General features: G+C 36.3%; 1 protein-coding gene across 1 annotated transcript in view; it reads right to left on the reverse strand.

Moving 5' to 3' along the window:
- LOC137400821 (ubiquitin carboxyl-terminal hydrolase 37-like) overlaps positions 1 to 24,154 on the reverse strand; it is an 83,811-nt gene that overhangs the window by 23,901 nt on the left and 35,756 nt on the right. Inside the window, exons 13-16 of the mRNA XM_068087160.1 lie at positions 20,589 to 20,656; positions 11,849 to 12,072; positions 9,952 to 10,545; positions 9,669 to 9,778 (exon numbers count right to left, since the gene is read on the reverse strand). Of these exons, the coding sequence (XP_067943261.1) occupies positions 9,669 to 9,778; positions 9,952 to 10,545; positions 11,849 to 12,072; positions 20,589 to 20,656 (996 nt within the window). The remainder of the gene's footprint in view (positions 1 to 9,668; positions 9,779 to 9,951; positions 10,546 to 11,848; positions 12,073 to 20,588; positions 20,657 to 24,154) is intronic.

Below are 24,154 nucleotides of genomic sequence, written 5' to 3' on the forward strand. Positions count from 1 at the left end.
AAAATCCTGCAAGCAGCAAGTGTGACAGGCAAATTACCAGTTATTCTGAGATTTAACAAACTTAAAGATTGACTTGCAACAAAATTCGCATTACAGTTATTTGGTATCAAAAGATTCACCATGTCTTACTCTGTTGTGTTGTAGGTGCAAAATATGTGGAAATGTGATTACAAGCTCTTAAATGCTCAAAAACGAAAAAGGCGCCGTAGATTGGAATCTCTTTATTTCGATGATGTAACCACGAAATTTGGTTATCGTCTTACCACGTATGTTCTCACGTGAATTGAAAGGCCAATACAAAGCTCAATATAAAACTTATCGTAGTACTAGTTTATGACAAACACTTTGGGTTTTACCGAAGACCTCGTATCAAATATAGGTGCTCGCTACTTTACAGTTTTGTTTCGGCCTGGTCTAATCATCTAGTCGTAATCTGATCATGTGACCCAATACTTCGCAAATAATTTCTGCAGCACTTTTCGATTATCACAAGTGACCAACAGGCTCGTCATGATTATCAGACAATGATATGTACTCCTTCAAGCTAAGGCTAAAAAATTAAACGAATTTTTACGGTAAGTTATAAGATATCAGTGCTAAAAGTGACAGCATTACGATGATGATAAAACAGATGCGTAAGAACAATGGACATAGTTTTATTGAATGCGTGAAGTATATTTGTGAAAATATTTCGACGAATAAGGTTGCATGAAAGTGAAAACAGAAACCATCTCTCATAACTACATCACATTTGAGCCGTTTTGGAAAGGGAATCCAAACTACGACGGTCTTGTGTGGCTGCGATTTTCTGTTCGTTTTTGAGCTTTTAAGAGCTTGTAATCACCTTTCCACATATTTTGCACCTACAAAACAACTGCAGAGTAAGACATGGTGAATCTTTTCATATCAAATAACGGTAATGTGAATTTTGTTGCAAGTCAACCTTTAAAGATTGACTTACAACAAAATTTATATTACAGTTATTTGGTATCAAAAGGTTCACCATGTCTTACACTGCTGTGTTGTAGGTGCAAAATATGTGGAAACGTGATTACAAGCTCTTAAAAGCTCAAAAATGAACAGTTAAAAAACCGGCCCACATTTCTACATATTTTGCACCTACAACACAGCAAAGTAAAATGTGGTGAATCTTTTGATACCAAATAACGGTAATGTGAATTTTGTTGCAAGTCAACCTTTAGGGTTGTTTAAAAAATGAAAATTTTACAGCTGCAACTTGATCTGCCACCAAAGATAAGTGCTGCCAATGTGACAGAACTTATGTAAAGGCAACCTATTGTGAGATTCCACAAGCATTTTTACAGCAACACACCGACCTTTTATGGAATTTCTGAAAAACAAATATTTAGTGTAATCGTAGTCTCCAGGTGACAATATCTGAAATGCATGACAAATTATCTCATTGGGTCCATGATAACCACGATAACCATGACAACTAAGCTACAGAAAGTTGAAAAGACTTCAAACGCTGGTACTGCAGTCATCAGTTGAGTGTAAAAATAAGAATTATGACAAACAAGATTGTTAAGCTAAACAGATTGAATGCTGCCGACTGCTGACATCAGTAGAATACTGTTATCCAATTTTCGTCTTTAGAAAGCTTTCAATACAGAAAGGCTTGTCAGAAAATCTGGTTATCAAGTAACTCTCACATGAAAGTTACAGGTGTGATTAGACGCAAAAAGAAATGCTTACTATAAGACCTGGTAAATTTTACACCAGATAGCAGATGAAGGTCCGCACAACAAATTAAGATACATTTAGAATGGGCCACTATTAAATTTAAGGGTGAGCAGCTTGAATGACTGAATTGCTATTCTGGTCATATAGGTCAATATCCGTTAGCTTATTGTTTATTATAGTAAGTTAGCGTTGTTTTTGGTTCAATGGAGATTATGATGAAAAACTGGCATGCAGTTATGACAAAGCTGTCATATGAACAGAAGAAAAAGCCAATAACAATTTTTCTTTTCTCTCATATAGTACCCACTAGTGAGCTTACACAAGATGATCTGCTTGCCCCAGAAGCACTTCAGAACAGATTTCTTCTTACAATGAGCACTCAGTGGCTCCCCAAGATATCAATATCTGCATGGTTACGAATTACATCAATAGGCAAACGTCTACGTACAGTATACAGCCCGATAAGTTGATCCTCTTTTTCCATAAATTCCATTTAACATAAAGAATTTAGGGAAGTTTTGGCGCATTATGTAAAAAACTCCATACAATGGAAAGCGTCGAGTCAGAGCAAGTTATCAAAACCGATTGGAATAACAAGAGTCCCCCGTTAGCCTTAAAAATATCATTTTCTCTCTTGCTGTCCTTGGGGAAAATGATGTATAGAGATACGTATTACGCAAATATATTTTACTTTAATTTAAACAAACAATATTTTTTGTACGTAGTATAGACCTAGCTGTGGAGAAAAAATGTGAACAAAGTAAATTTATATTGACAGGGAATCTGTGCGCTTCTTAAACCATAACTGCCACGAACAACTTTTATCGTATTTACTAAGTAAATCAGACATGCTGATTCCGATTTTGTAATTAAAATAAAGATTAGGCCACTAACTTTCAGAGTAATAAAGGATTTTTTATAGCGTTTTAATATCGGTCTCGAAAACAACACGATCGGCATAACAAGCTCCGCCCATAAATACTTGACGTAACCTAGCTTTTTAGGAACAGAAATTACGTAGATATGTTTAGACCGATTTAGAATAATAGAGATGGGTGTTTTAAAATCTATTAATATCTAAATCCAGCTTTAAAAATAATATCAGTCTTTTCTGAAAGGTAGATGAGCTATTTAGCATTGCATATTTAAAAAGCGCGATAACAACGCTAGCTCGTGATAAAACCGCGCTTTTTGAGCTCGTTTTTCTCAGCGTCCAGCCCATTTAAACGTCATGTAACAAGCTGCGAGCAATTTTAAATAGTTTATATCCCTTTCATAAAAAACTGAAACTATTTTACAGGCTGGATTTAGATAATAATGGGTTTTAAGACACCCATCTCTATTATTCTAAATCGGACTAAACTTTCCTAACTTCCGTTTCTGAAAAAGCTAGGTTTCGTCACATATTTATGGGCGGAGCTTGTAATGCCGATTGTGTTGTTTTCGAAACGGATATTGAAACGCTTTAAAAAAGCCTAAATGACTTTGAAGGTTAGTGGACTAATCTTTATTTTGAGTACAAAATTGGAATCAGCGTGTCTGATTTACCTAGTAAATACAATAAAAGTTGTTCGTGACAGTTATGGTTTAACATAAAAGCATCGTAATGATGGACCCTAAATCAAGTGAAAGTGATATGAAAAAAGAGAAAAGTTGTCAATACAAATCAATAATACCTCTGTTACTGTACAGTCATTAAATTAGGAAGTTATGTTTGGTCTTTTCATTTGGAAGGGCAGAAAGGGTGAGTTTTAACGATTTTGGAGTGTATTAGGCTACCTACATATATTTTGCACTTTGTATAACGTAAAATCCCTCAGCGTAAATGTTCCTGCAATCGATTATTACATTGTAGATGAAAAGTGCAAAGCTGACAGGTTTTGAGAAACAATGAATAAGCTCTCATGCAAGTAATTTGAAAGTTGAAAGAAAGCTATCATTAATATCATGAGGTGAAATTGATTTCTTTGCGTTCAAGGATACAGGCCTAACTAGGCTTATTGATCTTACAACTTTTTGTAACATTTATTATTTATCTGCCCTTGTCCAAGGTTATTTCCTGCGTTTGGGTTTATCTTAGGTCAGCCTATACAACTCATTGACAGTATAAGCAACGAGTGCCAAACTCGGGTGCAAAAAATGTACCTTGAAACAAAAAGTGACCCTGCAAGTGATACAGAATGTTTTTTCAACTTCAGAGCCGGACACAAAATTGTAGTTTTTCTGTAGTTTAATCTCCTGTAAGTTTTTGTTGCTTAGAAACTACGTGACAGAAGAGGGTAGGATTCGGTTTGTACTAACACTACTTATCATATCAAACCAGATTTCATCAAAATGTATTTTAGGACAGCAGCCAAGAGAGGACGATTGACTTAATAAATAAAAAATGAAGTGAAGAAAAAAGGCTGATGAAAATTGCTACACAGCATTAATTTTTTGTCAATTCCATGCACCGTGTCTAACCCTGGGAGATTACTAGGTTGAAATGGTACAAACAGAATGACTTATAAAAATTAGTTCAACATGCTTATCAAAAATAACTAGCTTCATGATATGGTGATATAATTGTTTGATTTAGATTTTGAAGGTAGATGGTTTGAAAATTGCCACCATTTAAAGAGATATTGCCAGTCGTATAAACAATATAATGGCGATTTATTTCACACCTGACAGAGTGAAATAAATTCAGAGTGAGCGATACTGGAACTGAAACACACGGGTTAGTTTTATAATAAGCTTATTCCTCTGCCTTCCACACACGGGCAGCCATGAAATAAATGTTTCTAATTATTACAAACACAAAACACTTTCTCTTTGAGTTAAGATTTTACAAGTGTTTTTTTTAACATAATATCGCGATTTGATATTGCAAATTTACAACCTCGAATTGTCTGGTGATTTTTGGGAATTGCAAAGCTCTAAAAATGACATCGTAAAAACGGAAGTGTACCATCTCTACAACATAAACTGTGAACAACTCAACTTAATTACAACAGAAATTATTCACTACATAATTTTTAGTAAAACTATAATTTCTAAAGCTCAAAGAATTTCTGTTTAATACTTTTAACCATGGTGAAGGTTGCACGAATTCTATTAATTATGTCATATCACTTATAGTCTCACATAACAATGTTCCTCTCATATCACTTACACTCTCTTAAACGTGTTTGTGGGCAGCTAAACGTTTGGTTTCTTTTCACAAAATTAAAACAACAACGCCAGCAGACACTCCTAGAATGGAAACCTCCTTTTACGAAAAATCCGAACGCAAAGAATTTATGTAAAGTGTTTGCTTCATACTACATAAGAAACTCCATATAACGTAAAGCGCCAAATCAGTGAACGTTCTCAAATTTATTTTAATGACAATAATCCCATAGTTGGCTTAAAACATATATTTTCTCTCTAGCCGCACTTGAGAGAGAGAGAACCACATATAGGGGTATCTCTATTATATATATACTGGTACTCTTGTAGTCTAATGTGCCGTGAGAGATCATCAGCGGTGATGATAAAGCACAGAAAATAAGTAGCTGTACATTTATTCAAAAAGGTACAAGTGTTAGAGTGACGTCCTACCGATCTGAATTTCACGAGCTGAAATCTGTTTTACCCTAACCTTTAACTTTGGCTTCGGACAAACGGATGAACAGGCGCAGCTCTTATTATAGTAAAGATATATTTTTGTTGTACTTTATTTTAGATATATACAAATTTTTTGTAACTATGGAACAAAAATTGTGAACCATATCGATTTACATTAACGTTGAAGCAGACCGATCTCCTTAACCTAATATAAAATTACTGTAATCACAGGCCTAAACCAAGTGAAAGTGATAAGAAAAAAGATATAAACTAATATTACCACATTTATTGTATAGTTATTAGGTTTGGTTTTGAAGAAGGACAAGCTTAAGATGCTCCCATGTTTAAGAAAACTGCTGAAATAGACCAATCAGAGATGAGGATTACTATCAGCTAATCCACCAATAAGCTAAAGACATAATTGCTGATCAAATATGATTTGCTTGATAACCAGATATAAAACATCACAATGGTGAGAGCATATCTTGGATTTCTATCACGAGGGAGCGGTTTGGCTGATGCCCAAACATAAAAATCAAACTAAAATCACTCTCTTACCAAAGCTGAGGTTTCTCAATTCAGGATTAACGGTTGGTGTGAAAGGAACAGAGAAATAAGGCACCGGTTTATTTTCCCATGTTGTAGGCCTGCCTAAACGCATAGATTAAAAATGACTCAATACTGAGGGAGGCCTATAAGTTCAAAATGGTGCTAGCTTCATGGGAAGATGACCTGACAAGACGACTGGAGTTGAGCATGATAATGAGTTATTAATATTATGCAAATGAAGTATTTTACATAACTAATAATGCAGACAACAGGTCCGCATGCGTGTCAGGTGTTGCCTCAGCTGAACACGGGGTAATGATGCAGGTAAAGAACGAATCTCTTTGTTTCTTCTAATTACACTTTGTTACAACACAAATCCTGAGTCTCGTAAACAAACAAATCTAACGATTATTTCATCAAGAACTATGTCGATCTTTTGTTAACGACTTTGCACTAAATTGGATATGACACGCATCCTGAACCAACGCAAGGTTGCGCCAAGCCGCCTAGATCAATTAGAAATAAATCTATAATCCAAAACATTTGAATTACACCAGAACAAGTGATTTCTGCCTTCCCTAATAATATTTAATAATATAATAGATTCTCCAATAATAATCCAGCTTGCAATTCAAGAAAAAAGTAAAAACATATATATATATATAACTGTATATAAAATGTATGGTGGTTCTACTCATCGATATAGTGGAAATCATTATTTGCTTCTAATAATTGTAATATACTAGAAGGTAGATAGATATTGATGAAATACACAATTTTTGATGAGTACCGCAAATTGATACATCTCCACAGTCAGATAGGCAGATCTCATGAGGCATTATGGCACTCAGATAAACCAGAGTGTCATAATGCCTAATAGCATCATATGCTCAATTACATTGCAATAAATAAGATGACGTTTGTCAAGAACATCGTTTAATTTACTGGTGATAAAGTAATTGCTTCATCATTATGTTCTGGCAGCAGATTCCACAAAAATTGTTAAATCTCCTTGTTGGGAGGAGATGTACAGCTATTTAATAAACAAACACAAATTAACAGTTTCGATATGCAAATTTAAAGGTTATTATATCAATAAGTGACTGCATATTTCAAAGCCCACTGCAATATGCGGTAGGCTACAGGCAGATTATAAAACCTGCTTCAAAGCCTTCTGCAACCAAGCCAATTTGGCAAGAATGAAAACAAAAAAATAAAATTTTACCTTAAAAGAAAAAATACAATTGCAGTTACGCACCACGCTTTACGGGTATGCTCAGATTCTGAAAGTGTACACTATGATAATCTCTAAATGGAATTGATATCAACGTCATCATGATAATGAAATTAACAAAAAAATTTATATATAAATATTTTCAATTGTAAGCGAGAGGCATTTGGAGGAGCCTTTGCTATAATAAAAACCAACAGATAGAAAATGTGTGTAACACGCCACTGTTCTAGTCTAGCAGTTAACACACACACACTACTCACATAGTGGTTATTACACGCTATAAAGAGATGCATCCACCATCAGCGTTAACATTAATGTATGTTGTTAATGTCCACACACTCAGGATAACTTAATGCCATTTAATCCATAAATAATTTATTGCATAATATCCAGTCTGAACTTATATGGTACCTTTGCAAACCTTGCCAAGTATGACTATTTATATATTAGCAATACTCTCAACTAGGGCAAAGTCGAAACGCATGCAATGACCTCTGACTAGACATATGTCATAAATGAGGTTGATAGCTACTGCATTTGAAATCGTTAGTTATAAAAATGTCTCACGAATTATAAGGGCAAACTATGTTTATCTTGAGTCATTTTAGCTGTAAATGGCCCCTAAAAAGTGATACTATATTAACTTATTTCCAGCCTTGACACGAACAGGACTATCAATATAGAGCCTGTAGGAGCGGACAGTTTCACTTATTACAGCGTACTGTGCAAAAACCACTAAGAATAATATTCTTTCCTGAACTTCATTTGCTAAATCATAGTTCCCATCAACAAACAACTTTAGATTCTCCCCACTATTCTCTGTCCCACTATCTTTGAGACAGAATCATTTGTTTCAAATAAAGAAAATAATTTAACTAAAATAAGAATTGCTCAAAAATATCTCTTCGCAACTGAACATTAAAATATGACAATATGACAAATACCTGACATATTTTAATGTTCAGTTGCGAAGAGATAGTTTTGAGGAATTCTTATTTTAGTTAAACTATTTTCTTTATTTGAAACAAACAATTCATAGTCGGCCAATGTTACACAACTTAATATTAGTCAAGTAAACTAACAGCTCTCTAGGATACAGCTGTCCTGAGTTTATATATTTTGTAATCATACGTCTATTAATACTATAACAACCATTTAACATATGTGCTTCCACATTAAATACAAATATTCGCCAACTATAACAATATCCGCTAATTATAACAGAATACTTAAAAAGCCACCTCAGCTGATTATTACTATGAAGGATTTAAAAGGAAAGGCAATAGATCACAATACTGCCATCGCTGACAAAAGATATAGCCTGAGGTCCATGATTGCGACTAATATGTGAAAAAACTAGAAGAAAATAAAATTTAAGTTTAAGTTTGTCAGATTATTTGCTATATTTTGATTGGAGGAAAATACGAGGAGCGAACCAGAACTTACCATCATTTCATAACTGTTACTTACAATTATATATATTGATATGCAAGACACTGGTAATTGACATTTACCAAGTCTGAAACATTCGTTTGAAACAAAACTAGAGCCTGTATTATGAAGATTGTTAAAAGCTTATACCTAGCACTCGTAATAACACATTTTGACTGAGTTGATCACATGCATTCCTTAAAAGTTATGTATATTACGGATTGGCAGTACACTGACTACAGCAACAAGCTATATATATACACTTTGCATACTCAACACTACCGCACTTTTCGGACTATAAACCGCACCCCTATATAAGCTGCACCCCTATATAAGCCGCATCTGCTTTATTTTCTAAAAACCGATAATAAAACAATACATAGGCCGCACCTTTGTATAGGCCGCAGAACTTAGGACGGTGCTTTTTAACGCGGCAGCAACTTTGCTGTTTAAAACGAAACAGTGCCTAACGGCATGCGTCGTGTATTAATCGACGCTTTTTAACCTAGTGTCTAACGGAACAGTACCATTAGGCATTGTTTCGTATTTTCTTTCACCCCTAGACGCGCCGCACTAACCAGAGATTCTGGTTAATGCGCCCTAGCGGTGAAAGAAAAAGCCACAGAATAGCCGCACCCTTATATAAGCCGCATGGCTCAAATCATCAGAAAAAAGTAGCGGCTAATAGTCGGAAAAGTACGGTATATATTTTTAGTTTAAGATATAACCTACATGTATAAGGTATATAATTAGAGCTTCCTAATTTTCAAATATCACCAGAGTTTGATATTGCAATTAGGCGATTCGCAATATATCACAAGATTAAGATGTAAAAAAACTTGTAAATTTCTGTTATTAATTATTTGTACATTTCAACTTAAAAAGCAGTTTCATTTCATCCGATGCCTGTGTGCGTGGAAGGCCATGGAATGAGTTTGCTATATGACTAGAAGGCCCGTGATTTTTAGTTCCCATATCACTCACTCTATATATCATTAGGTCTGAGATAAATCGCCATTACATGATTATATCGTTATATGATTGGCAATAGATATCTCTTTAAATGGTGGCGACTTTCAAATCGTCTACCTTAAAAATGGCTACCAATCAATTGAATCGCCGTATCGTGAAGGTGTAACTCTAAAGAAATAAACCAACCTACCTTATTGTGTGCCCTAAGCTGTCGGTATTCTTCTCCTGAACGCATCAGTTTAGTAGCGCTGCCTTCATCTACTGACTCTCTGTCTGCTTCTGGATGCACATTTTCTTTTTCTGTAGACAGTTACACTAATATAACGACTAGATAGAGTAATAAAAATATAATGATAAAAGAATGTAACAAACAATTTCAGCGAAGAAGCCATAACTACCGGTAACAGGAGTCCTAGAAGTACAGTGTATATGCTGACAATATCAGATATGTAGTCCGTTAACACCATCCTTACCATCAGAACCGGAGTGGTGCTGATCCTTTTGTGACATAGAATGCCTCCTCTTTGGCGAGTCTGAATCAGTCTTCAGTTTGTTTGTCATCTCCTGGCTATGTGAGGATTTTATCTCTCGCACTCGTGTGAAACTTGAATCAGCATCCTGACCATGAGATGATTTCATGTTTTGTACTTTTGCGAAGCTAGCCTCAGTACCCTGGATATGTGATGGTTTCATCTCTCTCACTCGCGTAAAGCTAGCCTCGTTATCCTGTCTTACATCTGGTGTAAAGCTTGCCTCACTGTCTGTTGAACCAAACAGTCCTTCATCCTCTGTGACTATGGGTGAGTTGGTCAGCTTGGGATGGACCTTGTCATCATAAGAGAGACACCCTCCTTTCAGTCCTGTTAGCTGATGGTTGGAGCTAAGAGCAGCCAGCGGTCTGCCGTTTTGAGGAGAGCGTTGACAAAGGAAGGGATCAAGTTTTCGTTGAGAAAAGTGAGACGCTGCGAGTTGGCTCTCCTCGAGGCTTCTCTTGAGAGCCAACTCTAATTGTTCCTCCTCGGTCATATCAGACTTGTAAAGACTACTGTCTAGCTTTGATCTTTTATCTGAGAAACCAGAATTACTGAACATGATGACTATCTATGAAAAGCTGAAATTCAGAGGCTGCATATTATATCACCACTTATTTCCATCTGAGGTACAAGTGTGTATATAGCCTACATTGTAGTTATCGTACTGACCAATTTTACAATTAGCAGTTGCCTTTCCATGACATATTTTCATGGTGATACAACTCTAAAACCCAAGCAATTTTCTAGCAGGCACAGTCCTATACATACTCATATACATGCTAATTTTTATAATTAGTAAAAATATTATAATAGTAATAATTTAGTTTATCTAACAGAGGTTTTTGCAATGATTAAACAAGACAAATGATTTGAATGTGTGTGGTTCCAGATAAAAAATTGTGGCTGCAACTCAGTAATCAGTTGCTCAGAGTTTATCGATTTCAATGTCATTTTAAACTGATCCTGTAGAACAGGATACACCACCATTTTTTTAGGCTTGTAATTTTTGCACTACCGCGAGATATGATTGGTCAATTTCTTGTTGTACTCCGTCTATGATAGCTATCAAAAACGGACAAGCATAATATGCAGCATTTTATAGATCTCGTAACGGTATCTGAGACAAAACAGTTTTTACAACCGATTTGCGTTTTACACCATTTCGACTTGATGGTGTTGAAGCCACTTCGACAAATTGTCATGGTGTAAACGCACCGTAAACTGCAATTAGGTTTTGTCAATTTTACTCTTGAAACATCCTGGCAGTCAGGTCACCTCAAACATCAAAAACAATCGTGAAATGATAAAAAATACAGATACATTCTGATAATATATATGTCTATATATAATATATGTCTATATTTAAAGGCACAAAATGGACTAGCTACTACAACTTTTTGACAGTCATGAAACATTGTTGAATAGCGAGGTACATAGAATTGGCAGGTCAAGGTCTGTGTCATATAAAATTCTCAAATGAAATTGAAACGTGGACACTACTATTTGGACAGCTAATGTTTGGGTTCAGACCCAAGATGACACAGATCAACATACACATATTTTCTAAAATTTTCTTTACCTAAAAATGAAGGAATTTTGACCGGCGGAAATGTAACAATTTTATAGCTAAGGTCATCTGGTCAATAGATGACGAAACTGACAAAAATAAAAGTTAGATTCATTTACGTAATTATTCTTACCGGAGAAGCATATGGAAATAGTACCATAAGCAATGCAAAAGAATTGCACACAAGTACACACCAAGTGAAGCTGCAGTCATTAGGTTATGGCAGTTAAGCATTCCCCTCATATTGTTGGCAGTATACAAGATATTTACCTGAAATACCTTCTTGCTTGCTCAGATTGATCGCTGCTTCTAGTTCCTCTCCTTCTCTTTTCACTGCATTTTCCTTCTGGGATGGGGAATTGTCTTTTCGACTCTGTGCGAAGTCGTCTTTAGCTTTGTCTACTGTGTGGTTTCCTTTGTGTTTTTCATAATTGCTGGACACGTGGCTAGATGAGTCGGCCATCTTGAAGAGGGATCTCTGAGGCATGCGTTGTCTAAAATTAAAATGGTAAACATGTAAACCCTCAGAAACCAACAGATCTTGCCCAGCGACACATGTCTGAGTACAGCTGTGTTTATAATTGAAGGTTTGGTAAGTGGTTCTGCTGCTTCAACAAGAAAAAATGCTTTCAAATGGGCTGAAGCAACTTTTAGATTAGCAGAAACAATTTTCAATGGTTGAACATGATTTTTAAACAGGTTGAATGAAACAATTTTTAGATGAGATGATGTAATTTTAGACTAGAAATTCCACTGTCATACAGCCCACGACCATAGTGATATTGGAAAAAAGAAAGGGTACTGATGGCTGAGAAATGAAATATTAGCAGCCAAATAGGATAACTGCAATGGTAGCTGTAATGTACTGGGTGTGGGTGTTATTATATACAACAAATAGCAATAATGAAAGGAAAAGATTGTATGTTTATATCTCTCCTCCTGCAGAAAGATAAATGCAATATTGGCCAATATTAGAAGTAAAATGCACTGATATTATTAGAATAACCAATATTACTAATATAGTACTAATATAAAACCAATGCACAATTTTGTTTACATTTCAAAACGTCATAGCTAACAATATCACGAAGTTGTGATATTTATATAGATTTTTACATAATCTGTACTACGTAGCCATTGTTCTGTAGTCATCCAAACCTATAATTAACTATTGTAATAATCTCATTAGAACCGTTAGAAAAAATATCATCGTCTTTCCCTTTACTTACACTGCGTTAGATTTTTAGAAAATCTGTACTACGTAGTCATTGTTCTGTAGTCATCCAAACTTATAATTAATTATTGTAATAATCTCATAAGAACCGTTAAAAAATATCATCATCATTTCCTTTACTTATACTGCGTTGGACATCAGTTAGAATACGAAAGTACTCAAATGTGTCGGCAAATGAAATTGAAAATGAAAAAATTGAAATCGGCAAGAATGAAACGATTTCTGTACTCCTATGTTAATTGCCGAAACCTTCGGTAATTCGACAATGCTATAGACTGGTGAAAAGTGCAAGTTTTTTTCGTGAAATGCGCAAGACTTTATCGTTCTATTCTCTTTCGCTCGGCGTGTCAATTTCCGGTCTTAACTTTTATTAAACCAAGCTTTTCAGGCGTTTTGTGACGATTTTCGTCCTAATAAATCTGTCTATTTATGTATAATCCGATCAGATGGGTTAGTTTTAGGAATTTGCGGTAACCTTTCAAAGGCTTGGTAACATATTTAAATAGGTTTATATGCGTTTTGTATCATTATTATACTTAAACGACTTTACTGAAAAATAGTTAAATTTGTTGATAGGATTTCGTTGCAAGGGTTTGATGACGGCCGTTAACGAATAATTTTTCGGGAGTTGTGTGCACATGTGCATTTATCATAAATCTCTCAATCAATCGCTTCACTCTTGTTTGGTCGTGGGTGTTGTAATGATATTAGTACAAGTGCGAGTTATCCTCTCATGTTTATGTTTTCATTAAGAGTAGACAACTCTTGCATTTAATGAGCACATTATATTTATGTCTGGGGATGACCATGCGTTTTCGGTTAAATACAAAATTGAAGAAAAACGATCTTATATCGTTCTCGTTATAATCCAAGCCATCCTCTCCATCTGTGTAATACAACATGGTGGCAGCAGTCTAAACTTGTTCCTGGGTGTCATGCAAGGTGTTTCGCCTCCACACGGCTTAGATCTGAGGGCTGATGATATCTCTGAAGAGTGGAGAAAATGGTCCAGATCATTTGAAGATTATTTGCTGGCCATAGATTTGGTGGCAACAAGCAAGGCTGCAGAAAAAAGGAAGCTTGCCTTGTTCAGACATGTAGGAGGTGAAGATGTAAGGGAAGTATATTCACAGCTGGAATTTACAACTGACTCTGATGAAAATGGTCTGATTCATGAGATAGAAGAAGGAACAGAGGGGAGGAAGTTAAATGACGTGTTAAAGAAATTTCAAGATTATTGCAACCCAAGGTCCGGAACTATAGTGAATAGATTTCAATTCCACGGCTGCACTTAGTCAGGTGAGTCATGTGATGTATATCTTATGAGGCTGAAGAGGCTAGCTGAAGGGTGTAAGTTTGAAACACAGAGGGATTTACTCATCAGAGATAAACTACTCTTTGGAATGGATGATGTGAAGCTTCGTGATAAGCTAATGAGAGAGCCTGATGAGAAGCTCACTTTAGAGTACGTTGTCAAGGCAATTCGAGTGCAAGAAATGGCAGTCAAGTTCAAAAATGTGACTGCCACCCCACAGCAAGAAAAGCAGGAAATCAAGGATGGAGATATTGAGGTAGTAAGGAGTGAAAGGAAAAGCTGGAAAACCAAACCAGCAATAAAAACAGTTGGTGGAGGCTTTTGTGGCTGATGTGGAAGGAATCATAGCAAGCAAGTAAGGTGCCCCGCTATGGGTCAAAAATGCAGAAACTGTGATAAATTTAACCACTTTGCCAGACAGTGCAGAGGAAGAGCAGAAATAAATGCTCTAAAAGAAGATGAAACTGAGGTTCAGGAGGAGGTTTATTTAGGGGAAATAAACCTAGTGGAATCCATCAACACAGGAGCATGGCATTCTACAGTCAAAGTAGACACAAGCTTGAAGAAGGGGCAAACAGCCAGCTTCAAATTGGACACTGGGGCTGCACTAAGTGTTTGTGGACCAAATCACTTCAAAGGGAGATTGGAGCCTTCAACTAAAAGATTATACGGGGCAGGTAAAACACAGTTAAATTACTTAGGGGTTATAAGATGCCGCATCCAAGCTGGTAAATTTGCCACAAAAGAAGATATATATGTAGTTGAGAATCAACAGACACCATTGCTGAGCAGAAAAGCCTGTGAAACACTACAGTTAATATCAGTGGATGTTGACAGATGTGAAGTGAGTGATGTGAATGTGGACCAGCAGCTGTTCAAGGGTCTAGGAAAAGTGAAGAGTGAACATTCTATCACACTAAAGGAGGATGCCATACCTTTTGCCATACACGTCCCTAGACCAATAGCATTCCCGCTAAAGAAACAAGCAGAGCAAGCATTAGATGAGATGGTGAAGGATGGAGTCATCACGCCAATTACTGAAGCAACACCCTGGGTTGCAGCAATGGTCGTTGTACCAAAAAATGGCCAATACAAAGTTAGAATTTGTACAGACTTCACCCAACTCAAAAGATATGTGATGAGGGAAATTCATCCAATGGCCACTGTAGAGAGCAGTCTTGCTAGTCTGAGAAACGGTGTAAAGTTTTCAAAAATTGATGCTAACAGTGGATTTTTTCAGATACCACTCAGTCAAGAGTAAAAAAAGTTGACTACTTCTTTGACTCATAAGGGAAGATACATGTATGAAAGACTTCCCCAAGGCCTTTGTAGTGCCCCGGAAATATTTTCAGCAGAAATGAATAGAATGCTGAATGGGATTGAAGGAGTGATAGTTCATATGGACGATGTGTGTGTATTTGGAGAAACGGAAGAGAAACATGACAAAAGTTTGGAGCTAGTCCTGGCCGCAATCAAGACGGCGGGTATGACACTGAACAAGTCAAAATGTAAGTTTGGTCAAAAAAGTGTGGAGTTTCTTGGGTATATCATCTCCAAGGAGGGTATAAGCGCTGAACCGCGAATACAAGGAATACAAGACTTTCCCACACCCACTTCCGTGACAGCTGTAAGAAGTTTCCTTGGTCTTGCAAATCAATATGCATGCTTCTCAGAGAAGCTGGCTGAGAAGAGTGCCCCTCTGAGGGCTTTGCTGAAGACAGGTATTGAATGGCACTAGGGTTATGCGCAGGAGAGTGCATTTCAAGAAGTCAAAGAGCTGTTCAGCAAACCAAGCATCCTTGCTCCATACAGTACAGAAAAGCCCACATTTGTGACCACAGACGCCAGCAATCAAGGACTAGGAGCTACTCTGAGTCAACTTCAAGGTGACGGCACTCGTAAGCTAGTGGCGGCTGCTAGTAGATCCCTTAGTGAAACTGAGCAACGTTATGCAGCAATAGAAAAGGAGGCGCTAGGAGTGTGCTGGGCAATGGAGAAATTTTCTCATTGTGTCTTAGGAATGAAAGATGCAACGATTGAAACAGATCACAAAGCCCTCATTCCCTTGTTCGGTAATCAGTTTCTAGATAGGCTGCCTCCCAGAATTCAAGGCTTCAAATTGCAACTACAGAGATTCTACTATGATATCAAATATGTGAGTGGAACTGACAACAAGGCAGCGGATGCACTATCACGATATAACACTAGGGAACCAGAACAGAGTGATATAGTACGAGTAGAAGTGATTGAGAGCTACGTACGAGAGAGTGTGCATTGGAATGGAAGCTGCGACAGATTGGAGAAATTCAAAATGGAACAAAGGGAAGATGAAACTTTGAGACAGGTTATTCATTATGTTGAACAGGGTTGGCCAGTTTACCTTTCATCCATGGACACAATCCTGAGGCCATACTTTGAAAGGCGAGGACTACTTACTATGAACAAGGGACTGCTGATGCTAGGCATGAGATTGGTGGTTCCCCTATCCCAGAGAAGTCAGGTTCTTGAAGATATACACAAGGGACATTTAGGCATTACTAAATGCCAAGCAAGGGCTAGAAACAGTTTGTGGTGGCCGTCTATGGCAAAGGCAATAGAGGTACAGATAGCTAATTGTGAAGTGTGTAAGAGAGAATTGAATATAACATACGAACCCCTGAGACCTTCCGCTACCCCTGATCGCCCTTGGCAAATGTTAGGCACTGACTTGTTTCAACTAGAGAGAAAAAACTACCTGATAGTGACAGATTATTATTCAAGATACCCTGAGATAGCTTTACTAGGTAGAGATACTACATCAAAGAATGTCATATCCCACATGAAAAGTATGTTTTCCCGGCACGGTACTCCAGATTGTTTAGTGTCTGACAACGGACCGCAGTATTCATCTGAGGACTTTTAGATATTTGCAAAAGCATATGGATTCACCCATGTAACAAGTAGCCCGAAGTATGCTCGCGGCAATGGTGCAGCTGAGAGAGCGGTTGCAACAGTAAAATCCTTGCTCAGCAAGGAGAAAGATCCATACATAGCTCTCCTTGCCTACAGAGCATCACCACAGTTAGGAGTATACTCTCCTGCTGAATTGCTTATAGGACGGATGCTGAAAACAACTTTGTCAGTACATCCTGATAGTTTAATGCCAAAGCTACCCGATCATGAGAAGTTTAAAGCCAAGAATGAGCTTTACAAAGAGAGAATGAAGATGAACCACGATATCAATCCTAAGGTAAAGGATCTTCCAGCAGTGTGTGGTGGAGATCGTGTTATGGTGAGAGATAGTAGCCAGGAGGGCACAGTACTCAGAGCTAACCAAGATGGCGATCGAAAGGTTATCATAGAGGGAGATAATGGTCAGCACTTGGTACGGAACAGGTCAGCAGTAATCTCAGTTAATGACTCTAATGTAAATGCGGAAAGACGCAGAGTTAATGTCAGATCAGCTATGACGGCAACCCCGAGGATGAGTATGCGGCTCAGGCAACAGCCAGATAAATATGAGGCATAAGCTTAAGAGTATGGTAACTACCATACTGCGACATGCTGCTACATCATATCGCTGAGCAACAAACTATGAACTATGGTAATTACCATACTGCGACATGCTGCTACATCATATCGCTGAGCAACAAACTATGAACTCTAGACAATCACTATTGCATATTATTACGTACCTTATCTTGACAAATATTCTTGTTGTTTACTTGCGTTGCATTTACCCATACAAATTTACGATAGCTTATGTGGTTGTCACAGGTTTTATGTGCCGATTTATCTTAGTAGATCATTATATAGATATGCCAGCTTTTGAGCTTGTGAAGGGATGTTGTAATGATATTAGTACAAGTGCGAGTTATCCTCTCATGTTTATGTTTTCATTAAGAGTAGACAACTCTTGCATTTAACGAGCACATTATATTCATGTCTGGGGATGACCATGCGTTTTCGGTTAAATACAAAATTAAAGAAAAATGATCTTATATCGCTCTCGTTATAATCCAAGCCATCCTCTCCATCTGTGTAATACAACAGTGGGATAAGTTGATGTGATTTTTGATGAATCGGTGTGATTTTAAAATGAATGGATGATTTTTTAGATGGGTTGATATGATTTTTAGATGAGTTAATGTGATTTTTAGATGAGCTGGTATGAATTTTAGACCGGTGGAAGTTATTTTTAACTGTCAAATTATCTATTGTAGGTCATTTTGGTTAGCAATTACACATTTACATGTTACTGGACACTGACTCTACACAAATGTATTACAACCGGTTAATAATTTTTATGTTAAGTTAATGATGTGTTATTACCATTCAACGGCCAACAATGAAATCAACAGGTAAGTAAATCTTCTGTATAAATAACTAAAATAAGCACTAAATTGTTTGGAAATTTTCTAAAAATTTTGACTACAGAAGTAGCATGACAAAATTGTATGACAATGGCTACTTGTTTAAGAGTTGTCTTACTATGAAGCTATGACAGGGAAAGATTGTGTGTATTATAGAGGTACACAAAAGTATATTATAGGGGTACACAAGTGTGTATCACAGGGGTACATAAGTGTGTATTACAAGGGTACACAAATGTGTATTACAAGGTACACAAATGTGTATTACAGTGTCCGTTTTACAGTGTCCAACTTACATGTGTAGATGCACAGATGATTATATCATGATATGAATCACAATAAGCCACATGTTATGATATTTCTAACAAGCATAAACATGTTGTGTTTAACTGTATTTTAAAGTGGATAGGCAGTTGATCACCAGCAAACAAAATCAAACAATTAAGGTCTAACCAAACTTTGCTATGACAGTGACTGTAACAGAATACCGTAAAGTCCTTATTTGAACGCCACCTTTATTTGAATGTTACCTCTAATAGACCGCCAGTATGGGAAATGGGTTGAAAAATACAGCGCCACCTTTTAATCGAATGCCACCTCTATTAAACCGCCACATTGATATCATTTGATCTTTACGAACCCACAATAGAAAGTGATCAGTAAAAAGATGTCCACAAAATACTACAATCATGCCTAGACATATGAGAGCCCAGCATTCGACAAACTTGAAATAAAAACTGCGTTTCGAGCAAATTTCTTCTTACAGATACAAGTAAACTTTGAGATACAAGCATATGAGCTGATTCTCGATGGCCACTATATGGAAAAGTATGCGAGAGGACACTTTCGAGAACAACATCGCTCGGTCTTTCTCCTTAAATCAGTTTGAGAAAAGTTATTAAAAGTTTGGCTAAAAGTTATAGTGAACGCGAAACAAAAAGCGTCAAACTGGGAATGGATAATAAAAAATTAAGATGACAAAAATTCAGTCAAGTTAAATTCAAAGTTTCAAATACGTATCCTCTGAGAAGTTTTGTGTACCGAACGCATTGTTGTCAAGTCTCTCAGGCTACCATTAGCCACTACGGCCGTCTTGAAGGTAAAAACTCACATTAGGGTACTTAGTAATGCTACATTTTCTTGCAGATTTTAACAACTAAATAGGCATTTGATACTTTGCTAGGGCAGGTACAGAATTCAACAATGAAAAACATGTTTTTACACCATGATATCCTGTTTTAAGTGGGTTTTTATAGTATGGTAATTTGTTTTTAATTATTCTAAATAGGAAATAGTGCCTTGAGACATGAGTAAACTGACATATGAGCTCAGCTCGAGAACGCATTACGCTCGCTCGTATGTCGAGGTATTATTAATAACTTAGTTGCATCAATAACAATTAATTCTTTCTTTGTTTCTGCAGTGATTGCCATGATTTTAATGATGGTCTACCAGAAAAGATCGATCGTCACAATCATCAGAACTACACTCTGATTCAAAGTCACCAAGGTCTAAACCATATCCATTGTTTTCAATTCGTCCATAAAGTGATTTACAATTTTACCTGAAGACTTTAAAGCGTTTTGATGAACGATGAGAATACTCTCCAGGAACACTGTGTATAACGTAATAGCGGCCATCGTTATGGCGCATTCTAACTTTAAAACATTAAAAATGTCTTTAAAACATGAAAAAGTTTATGTCCGTTTTCTAACACCAAAGCTTTACGGTTTTTCTTTAAAGCTTTAAAAGTGACACCATACAAATAATTAATAAATTTATCTCACTAATATTTTATAATCAAAAAAGTTCCTTGTTTAAATTGGTCTGATACTTTGACGTATATGAAAAACGGTTTGGCAAAAATGCTCAGGCCGACGGCATTAATGTCGATCCTCAGGAAGGTGAGCAAAAAATATAGGTGATATTCACTCTTCACCCGTAATGATGTTAAAACTATCTTCAAAAAATTGAGATGAGCTAGTTGGAAAATGCAGTACCACCATGCATTTGAATGTCACCTCTAATAAAACACGACTATAGAAGAAGGGTTGAAACATAAAACGCCATGGCATTTAAATAGAGGTTTTATGATATTTTATGACATACCTCTTATACGATGAGCTCTGGGTTTCTCCATTCACAGACTTCCTCCTTGATTCAAGGGGGCTCTTATCCTACATAAGGAGATTATCGCTGAGTTACATTACAGGTCAAAAGGTCAAACTGTATGAAATGAGCCAGAAAAATCCAAAAAGCTGAACAACTTGCGTTCAAGCCCCGTTGAAAATCTCTAACTGTGATTTTGGATGCACCGATGGAGGGACACAGACAGACAGACACCTTATTATGGTAAAGATCATTATTATTGTTGTACCCATGCCTTCATTATTTCTAAAATATAATTACAATAATTCCAGAAACGCTATCAACCATTTTTTATTATAAGATATGTTATAGTTACCATTAAGTCGAAGAATATTAATCTTTAGCACCCATGAGTAGCACATAGTAATATATCGCATATTATAAATGCTAGTTAAAGACAACTACCCTTGTAAATACAAACAACTCTTGTAAACAACTCTTGCAATTAATTTATTAGATTACACGATAATTATACAAGTTTCATAAATTAAACATCACCACAACCAAAATATAATTCACCATTAGGCCTATGCAGCCTGGTGGCAAGCATGTTATAATGAGCATTTATAGTAACAAAGACAAAGAGTCTTACAGCAATCGTGTGCTCAACCTTCACAAGAAAGAAATAAACAGGGGGCTAATAATGGGTGTATTTGTAATTCACGTAATTGCAGTTTTAATTGTCAAGAGAAGACAACTACTTTAGTAATCACTGTATTTATAACAATTAAGAATACCTTTGTCACAGAAAGGCTTCTGGTTGTATGCATCCTATGTTGATTTAGTTAGTTCAAATTTCCAAAAGAAGATAACTACCACAATAGTTAAAATGATTCAATATCGCTATCACTGTAAGACTTGTGATTGTAGGTATGTCCTTCAATTAGCTCAAACCACAAAGAGAAGACAACTAAGACAACTCTCTCCACAAGTTAAGTTGCAATGATACAGGAACGACAGGAGGCACAACCCTGACAAAAATCCTTTTGTTTGCCTTGAATCTTCGTAAACAAAAACCACAAAACACGGGCATATAGTCTGTAACATTGAACAGGTTTATAAACCAAAACACTTAGCGCATATAGATGCAGGACAAACCGCTTCATTTCAGTCTAGAGAAAATTTATTATGGAACTAATTTATAATCGGTCAGTACGCCTGTCAGCGGACAAGAGGGCAGGTCATTGACGAGCATGGATTGTTCTCATTATGACTACATGAGCTGATTATAGCACAGGTTGTCTGATAACTTACAATGATTGTGTCTCAGGTTTTGTAGAACTCTGTTTCAGATAAATTAAATACTTCTCAGAAAAACCAATCCTATTAACTATACAATTGCAATCGAACAATATTTCTTCAAACCAGGTTTCTAAGGAAACCAAGTCTATGATATGCTGCTGTCGCTGCCCATCATAAGCACTGTTGTATCACTTGTGTATTACTTCAAAAATAAGCAGAGTTAATGACCCTTCAACTATTTTTCGTTCTTACTAAAATTTCTTCAATACGATAAAAGTAGGCCTTCCTTTTTAGTTAGACTAGTTGTAGTAAAACAGTTTAAATTTTTCTTATATATATTTATACAAACAATCGAATCGGCAGAGGAAGAAAAGTGTAGTCAACAGTATTAAAATTTTCCATGACATATAAGGTAGACCAGGGGAGGCAAATCAATATTAAGTTTTTTTGTAACTCGAAATATAAAAAAGGTATTCTTTTGTGAGTTTTTTAAAATTTTTGTGTCACATATTTGCAAACAACGAGTGAAAAAATGCTAATTTTAAGTTTATTGAGCGTCTTTCTCCTTGAACATATTCAAAAGATTGTACTTAGCTGAATTTGAGTTTAACCATTTTTACACCAGTTCACTGGCACGATGTCAAGCTTTGATGTGATACCTTTTTTGCCAATTACAGTCAGTCACCTATTTTATTTACAGAAATGCTAAAACTCTCTTGACAATAGAGTTTTAATGCTACGAACTATTTAAGTATTAACAAAAACAAAAAACCAAACAACTATACCATGTTAATCGACATGCCGAGATGAGACAAACCTGAATTTACCAAATATATCATGGAAAGTTTGCCACCCCCATCCTGTTACTCCAGACTCAAAACAAAACACAAACTAAAAAATAATACCAACAAAATCTGACCTATTTTTAGGAGACTATAAATTAATGTTGCTCTGAAAATCTTTTCAACCCTGCCAGTATATCCAGTTTAAACACGTTACTACATGCTTGTTTAATTTCAGCGTAAAATAAGAATACAGACATATTAAGAAAGAGAGATGCTGAGCCACACGTGCAATAACTGCCTCAGGGCAGGCTGCTCTATGATTAATATTATACTTGCTGTGAAGCCATGCGTTGATTGCTAGATGTGAGATACAAAGTTGATTTCTCTTTGACTCATACAAACGATTTACACGGCCGAACTAACTCTGTAGGGCCTATATTGTAAGAAAAAAGCTTACCATCATGAGTTCGAGGCCAGTTGAAAATCGTGAACTTGGCTTTGGGTGGACCGGTGGACTAGTTTAGAACCTTAAAATCAAGGATCTAGTATTATGTTCAAAACATAAAAACTAAACGTGTGATGTTCATTAGTTTAATGGAACTAATGAACATTTTAAATAAATTCAACTATTAAATTTAACTATTTATAAGTTAAATTAAACCAATAAATTTAACTAAGGTGTAACAGCACCGCCCCTTTATCGGGGAGGAGCTGAGTGTAGCTATCATTGCATCCCCACCGTCCATTATTGGGCAGATGTTTAGCAATTCACAGAAGTATATCGTGTCTAGGTCATCTCTAAAGGAATATTAGTTCATTTGACACAGCCAGACCTCTGAGTGGTGGCATATTACCACCTGGCAATGTTATGGCACCTAAACAAAAAACCGAGTTCAGATGCTTGTAGTATCGCCTAACTGTCTCTTGGGTGATGATCCAAGCATCACGCTAGTAGAGACAACAGTTAAGTACAAGGTGAATGAGGATGCTAGCAGAAGTTCAGTTTTTAGTTACATAAATTTAACTAATAAAGAATTCCCTACAGAATTTTAACCCCTAATAATTTTTACCATGAGTCTTTTGCTCTAAGGTGAATATGCGGAAAATTTATTTTAGGTCATCACAACAGCTAGTATTATTCTAGTAGCTAAACAGCTAGTTATTATTCCAAAACATGTTGTCTCTTCATTCCCCATTTAACTGCATCGAGCAGCACAAAGCGGCTAGTGATACTAATAGTACGATATGACAGTTTCAACTGAGCCGAATGAAGCCAACACTGGATTACAATGATTGGCATTTGGTAGTCATTAAACACTCCGGAGATAAAAGGAATTTAAACAAGCCTGCATTCTTCTAATAATCCAATTTTGTGGTTAAAAAGAAATTTTCTCAACCAAAACTTGAGTAATGAAGCGATGTAGTTGCGGTCCGGTCCGCATACCTAATCACAAGCATGAAGCAGTGGAGTGCATATGCGCACTACCCTTCTATCTATAC

The sequence above is a fragment of the Watersipora subatra genome, chromosome 7, assembly GCF_963576615.1.
Source record: "Watersipora subatra chromosome 7, tzWatSuba1.1, whole genome shotgun sequence".
In the NCBI taxonomy this organism is placed as follows: Eukaryota; Metazoa; Bryozoa; class Gymnolaemata; order Cheilostomatida; family Watersiporidae; genus Watersipora; species Watersipora subatra.